Consider the following 7,199-nt stretch of genomic DNA (forward strand, 5'->3'; position numbering starts at 1 on the left):
GGTGGACATAGTCAGGTAGCTCTCTTCAGGGGCATTTAACTTTAGAAATATAATAAAACGATAAGCAGAGAAGTAGGAGCCACAAAGCATCAACAACTTGTTTAACTGTCAGGGAGTTTTATTATAATATCTTAAGAATACAGGGTTGTACACATAGAATAGCACAACAGCTAAATAAGCCTCATATGGAGTGTCTCTCAGAAGGCGGAAGCTCCAGCACAATACATAATTAGCTACTTCACGCTTTAAGAACATTTCAACCCACTAGATTATATGGCACATGCTTCCTCTGTCTTATGCCCATGAAGAGGATCCGACATAGGAAGGGTTGGACAAACATTATTAGACTATCACACAGAAATGCACATGCCTAAACTAAGGGTGGTAGGGGACAATAGCATAGATAGGTAATCTAGTTAATGATGCCCCCAGGGCTCCCCTACCGCAAGTACTTACTGTTAACACACTTAGATCATTCCTAGTTACAAAGTTATTTATATGTTTATGATTCAGCCAAGGTATACAGGGACAACTACCCCTGTTTGGTTTAGTAGTTGATATAGATATTGCACTGTAAAATACAAAACTTGATTATATTGTTGTTTATTGCAAAAACCTTTTTTTCTCTTTATTCCTTCCTCTCTCTTCCTTCTTCTTCTAGTTCCCCCACCTCATCTTCCTCTTACACTTGAACTGTTACATAGGTTGCGAACTTTTAGTAGAGCAACCCATACCCATCTTAAGAAGGACCCTCTCCTGTAACTGAACTAACCCTTTTACACATACTCTCTTCGCCACTTTTCACCCTTCTTCACCTTTCCCTCCCTCCCCCTTTTTTTTTTTTTTCTCTCCTCTTCCTCTCCTCCCCCCTCTTCACACTCCCTGTCAGCTCCCCTCCCTGTGCCCACCCACTCCTCTTGCTGTGCGCCCTGCTACGCTCCCCTCCCACTTGCACGCACCTCCTCGGGGTGTTGCCTCTGACATTACCCCCTTTCTCCCTACTATTAGCCGGGGTCTACCCCACAACAAGATGCAACGACCCTGTAAAGCCCACCCATTGGAACTTATCTCCATAAACACGAAAGGACTGAACAGCCCTAACAAGCGTTCCATAGTGTTTAGGGACTTACAGAGAATGGGGGGAGACATAGTATATCTGCAAGAAACCCACTTCTCGAATGCACATGAGCCTCAGTGGTTCAGTCGACATTACCCGACTGCATACTTCGCTTCGAGCCCACACAAAAGGAATGGGGTAGGAATCCTCTTTTGCGAAGGAATACCCTTCCAAATGGCACAGATTCACAGAGACCCAGAGGGTAGGTATTTGCTCCTAACTGGCACTCTATATGGTAGGCCCATAACACTGGTCAATGTCTACTGCCCTAACACATCCCAGCATCTCTTCTTGCAGAAGGTCTCTAGTAAAATAATGGAACTTCGGACCGGCGTCCTCTTCCTTGGTGGGGACCTAAACGCGGCACTAGACCCCTTGCTAGACACCTCAAACGGCATCTCAAGCGCCCCTCAGAAAGTACGGAGGCGCATAACCGCTATCTTAGCAGAATTAGCGCTGCACGATATTTGGCGCACACACCACCCACAGCTGAAAAATTATACCTTTTACTCCCACCCGCACCGGAAATACTCTAGGATTGATTACCTGTTCACTGACTCCACAGGACTCATAATCACTAAGAGTAGCAATATCTCTGCGATCACCTGGTCGGATCATGCGCCGGTGAGTTGCTCTATACAATGGCCCACGGTTCCGATCACCCCCTTTGTGTGGAAGCTGGATGATACGCTTCTGGCAGATCCAATATTTCAATTAGAAATTCGAAAAGCCCTGACTGAATTCTTCCAAATCAATGCCTCTGAGCAACTAAAAGCCACTACCATCTGGGAAGCACACAAGTGCACCATCAGAGGCCTGTTGATTAAGCACAAGGCGAAGCTCAAAAGACTTAGTAGAGAACGATACAATAGCCTCCTCTCTCAGGTCGAAAGGGCTGAATTGGCCCATAAAGCCCACCCCCAAGATGAAGCATGGTTGGCTCATCTGCTCTCCACCAGGAAAACTTTATTGCAATTCCTCCAGGAAGGCTATCAAAAACAAGCTCTTATACTCAAACAGCTTTATTTTGAGCAGGGCGACAAACCTGGCAAGCTTCTAGCCAGGGCAATTGCGAGAAAGAGAACAAAAGCTTATGTGCACCATATAACTGACGCACAAGGAATAGTGTGTTCCGACGGCAATTCAATAGCAGAAAGCTTTCGGACCTATTACGAGTCCTTATATAACCTGCCCTCCCCTAGCCATAACGAACAAGCACCCCCAGCAGCTGAGGGTGATGAAGAACGCATCCTGACATATCTCGAAAACACTGAGCTCCCATCCCTATCTAAGCCAGACTCTGAGTCTCTGGACCTCCCGTTTTCTAACGAGGAAGTCCACAAAGCTATAAAAGATCTACCAACGGGTAAGTCCCCGGGGCCAGATGGCTACGGACTCAAATATTATAAACTCTACGCAGACCTTCTGGTCCCAAAACTAGCAAACTTGTTCAACACACTCACAGATTACCCCACTCTACCGAACTCCATGCTTGAGGCACACATAGCGGTGATCCCCAAGCCAGGAAAGCCTCAAGATAAGCCTGAGAGCTATAGACCGATCTCGCTGCTCAATGCAGACGTCAAAATACTGGCAAAGATCTTGGCAACTCGCCTAAACAGATTCCTGCCGGACCTCGTCTCCACCGACCAAGTGGGGTTTGTCCCCTTTCGGGAGGCAAGAGACAATACCCTCAAAGTACTGCAACTGATAACCCACGCCCATGTGAACAATATGCCACTGGCCCTGGTCACAACCGACGCTGAAAAGGCGTTTGATCGGGTCAGTTGGCAGTTCATTCGGAATACCTTGCTAAAATTTGGATTTGGACCTGGCTTCATCAATAAGGCTATGTCCTTATATTCAGCCCCAAATGCCAGGGTGAGAGTGAATGGTACTCTCTCAAACACCTTTCAAATAAGGAATGGGACAAGGCAGGGGTGTCCTCTGTCCCCCCTCCTCTTTGCCCTCTCTATTGAGGTGCTGGCGAGCAGAATTAGAGTCAACCGGAAGGTGAGGGGTTTTGTTGTAGGAAAAACGGAACATAAATTATCAATGTATGCTGACGACATACTTCTCACCCTCTCAGACTCCGTGGAATCATTGAGGGCAGCTTTGGAAATGTTCGGGTCCTACGGACGGGTCTCGAATTTTCTCCTCAACCCATCTAAGTCAGAAATACTGAATATCACGGTCCCTACGGATGCCTTTGCTGACGGTAAATCAAGCTGCCCAATAAAGGTAGCTGATCATAACATTACTTACCTGGGTATCACGATTACTCGGGATTTGACAGAGATTATTGAGCTGAATTACAAAAATATCAGTGTTGAGGTCATAAAAGACCTTAACAACTGGAAAAAGAAAACTATCTTGTGGCTTGGTCGCATCGGGGTGGTTAAAATAAACATCCTCCCAAGAGTTCTGTACATAATGCAGACAGTCCCGGCCCTGGCAGCAACTGGTTATCTTAACCGTATCCAAACTGCTATGGAATCATACATATGGAATGAGATCAGGCCCAGGATCAAGAAACGCACCATCTACCTCCCTAGGGAGAAGGGGGGACTGGGGGTACCATTGTTGAGGGAGTACCAGAGATCCATCTTTCTTCAGCATATTGTTGAGTGGTGCAGAAACTCCCCAAACAAGAGATGGATCCAGGTGGACAGTGAGATCCTTGGTAGGCGAAACACTGGAGCACTGGCTTGGATCACAGAGGGGAAACGCCCCCTGGAGGTCTCATCATACCCGTTGGTATCTGATACCCTTAAGATCTGGGACAAAATCCTGGCAAGGGAACCCTATATTTCCTCCAGGACATCGCCCAATATACCAGTCCATGACAATCCGGATCTAGGTATAGAAACTGAACAACTAACCCGGAGAGGCAGCTACACTCTGGGAGAGACAGCAATCTCTAACATTTTGCATCAGGGGAAACTCAATACGCTCTCAGAACTCATGGAATGGGATGGAAACATGTTCTCATCATGGTACAGGTATGCGCAGATCAGGCATTATTATGCTACGCACAAGGAACGCACTGCCCTGAGCAGGCACAGGACTCAGTTTGAGTCAATGTGCACAATGCAGCAGACCCCAACTCACTTGATCTCAAGCCTATATAGGATGCTCCTGATGAGGGGTGGATCGGAACTCCCGTCATACACTATAGCATGGCAAAACGAACTAAATATAGAAATATCACCCAAAGACTGGGACAAAATCTTTATGAAAACCAAAAGGGCCTCGGTTTCGGCACGACTGCAGGAAATGCACTATAAGCTGCTGAGCCGGTGGTACCTCACCCCTTCGAGGCTTCACGGGATCTATCCCCAGGCGGGGAGGGAATGCTGGAGGGGATGTGGAGGTGAAGGAACTATACTACACATATGGTGGGACTGCCCGCGTATTCAGCCATTCTGGGAGGAGGTGTTGGGTGAGATGAGTAAACGCCTTAAGATCATAATTCCCCCAAAGCCAACATACTTGATCTCCCATGGTTACCCCAAGATAATTGGAGAGGACAAATACCTTCTCTTCCTTTTGATGATGAGCAGCGCCAAGGGGCTCATTCCAGCCCACTGGAAAAGTACACAGACCCCTAGCAGGAGGGAGTGGGAGGATAGAGTGGGGGAACTGTTGAGACTGGAACGCTATCACTTTCTAAAAATTGACAAACTTGCAACACACGAAATGATGACTTTGATTTGGGAGGGTAGAGAATTCTAGCCCATTTCATATAGACCCTGTGGGTTTTCGAGGAGAGAACCCTCTGACAAACACTCGGTGCCCTGATCCTTCTCCCCCAGCCCTCTCCTCCTCCCTACCATTCTCCTCCCTCCCCTTTTTTTTTTTTTTTTTTTTCCTCTTTTCTCTTCCTCTTCCTCCCCCTTCCTCTCTCTTCCCCTCAACATATACTTGCCTAGCACTACCTTCCTCCTAAACTTTTCTTTTCCAAGACTTTGTTTCCGCTCATGTCAATGAGTAAACATCAGGTATCTAGAAATTTCCAGCAGTGTGACCCTGAAAAGCTGGAAACCTAAGCAATGTATAAAAATTTGCCTGATGCATCTTTCAAAACGTTAATATTCAGTTTATCAGTTAATGTTTCTTAGGATAATATAATCTTGCATAGAAATAACAAGCTCAATGGTCATGCTTAATAAGATAGAAGTAACGGACAAGGTTGAGATCTTAATGCATATTGGACAACATCCTCTCTATGACCACTATATTGTATAAATAACTGTAGACATATAAGAGGAACCAGTTACAGCACTTTATTAATATGTTAAAGCCTTTATGCCTGTTAATGATTTAATATGTAATGTATAACTCAACTTGTCTTCAATAAAGCTTGGTTTTACAAAAAAAAAAAAAAAATGTACTTTACCTTTATCGCAATCCTCTTTGCTTTGCTATTTTATTATTATCGGTTATTTGTAGAGCGCCAACAGATTCCGCAGCGCTATTTTATTCAAAAACACATCTTGGGCCTGCTGTCTAATCACAGTGTGCCTGATCCCAATGTAGCAGGCTATGCAAGGCAAAAAAAAAAAAAACACACAAAAAAAATGTTTACTGTCCCTTTAATAATGTTTACTGCCCCTTTAAGCAAAACTGAACAGAGACTCACATCTCCCAGTCAAGATTTAAAGGGACATTAAACTGCTGGAAACACCCTGAACTAGAATGACTGCTACTTACCAGGCTGAGGTTTTTTATATTGTGCCTGATGCTCTATTCAGTGCCATTCTCTTATTTTAAAGGGTCAGTAAAGTCAAAATAAAGTTTGCATGATTCAGTTTCAATAAACTTTGCAATTTATTTCTATGATCAAATTGCTCACAATCTTTTTATATGTACTTTTTCTGAGGTAGTGGTGAAAAACTGTCAAAATGCATTCAGATAAGAGGCAGCCTTCAAGGTCTATGAAATTAGCATATGAACCTCCTAGGTTTAGCTTTCAACTTAGAATACCAAGAGAACAAAGCAAAATTGATGATAAAAGTAAATTGGAAAGTTGTTTAAAATTACATGCCCTATCTGAATCTTCTTAAATTGTAAAATATTAGTACATATCAATATCAGCACTTTATAGCACCTTTCTTAATGCAATACTATGTAACAAAAATATTACTGAGTTCACTTCTGTTTGCCAAGTATATCCCACGCCTTTTCTTCCTACCTACCCCTCTTTACTGTGGCACTAGGTATCAGCTCAATTTACACAGACCCCTAAAGCTTTTACATTGAAGGTTAAACTGACACACTGCACAACTGTCGTGAAGGAAAAAAATCTGCATTCATGTTGATTTAACCCTTTCATTGCAGTGCTCATCTGTCAGGGTCATTTTAATATTAGTGCTAAAACTGTGCTTGTGATAAGTCACTTTCTCTTTAAGGACCTTGAGCATAAACTGTTAGTAAAGTGAATGCTGGAGGTGGAGAGAATTGAATTGGAGGCTGGGAAAGTGTCTGAATAGTGGAACTGCAGGGCTTGTCCTTAGACCTGACGTCAGATCTATCTTTAATAAAGAGCAAAAAGAGTGAGACAAAAGGGCATATTTGGCTGTTTGCATCAATCACTCGGGACTGCTTTGAATTCATTTAATGTAGGGATTTTGCAGAAAAGTGTATTGCATCTGGCTTCAATCAATGTATTTAATGCAGGATTCCAGTGATGAGGTGGCTCTTACCTTGGATTGTAGCAGCAATCAGCATTTGTCAGGTGAGTGGATCCCTATATAGTACAGAGTATGTCTATATATCATATTGATCTAACACATATTAAGCACTGCACCATATGATTGTCATCACTTCCACTACACATTTTACTACTAAACACTCACAGAAAGGTATGTTTAAGTATACAGGATCAATAAGGTTTATTGGGTAACACTGATAAGTAAGGAAAACTTTTGACAACTTGTCTGCAGCATATTTCTAAACAATGTGTTGTATCCATCAATGGCAGCTAAAGGGTTAAGGCAAATTTCTACCATACCACCCCCCCCCCCCAAAAAAAAAAAATGTGTTAATGGAACTTGAGTTTGTTGTTGTGTGAAAGAATATA

At 43.6% G+C, this 7,199-nt stretch overlaps 1 protein-coding gene across 1 annotated transcript in view; it reads left to right on the top strand.

Moving 5' to 3' along the window:
* Positions 1 to 6,691: 6,691 nt before the first annotated feature.
* CCN4 (cellular communication network factor 4) overlaps positions 6,692 to 7,199 on the top strand; it is a 131,538-nt gene continuing 131,030 nt past the window's right edge. Inside the window, exon 1 of the mRNA XM_053715373.1 lies at positions 6,692 to 6,854. Within this exon, the coding sequence (XP_053571348.1) occupies positions 6,807 to 6,854 (48 nt within the window). The 5' untranslated portion in view covers positions 6,692 to 6,806. The remainder of the gene's footprint in view (positions 6,855 to 7,199) is intronic.

The sequence above is a fragment of the Bombina bombina genome, chromosome 5 (assembly GCF_027579735.1).
Source record: "Bombina bombina isolate aBomBom1 chromosome 5, aBomBom1.pri, whole genome shotgun sequence".
NCBI lineage: Eukaryota > Metazoa > Chordata > Amphibia > Anura > Bombinatoridae > Bombina > Bombina bombina.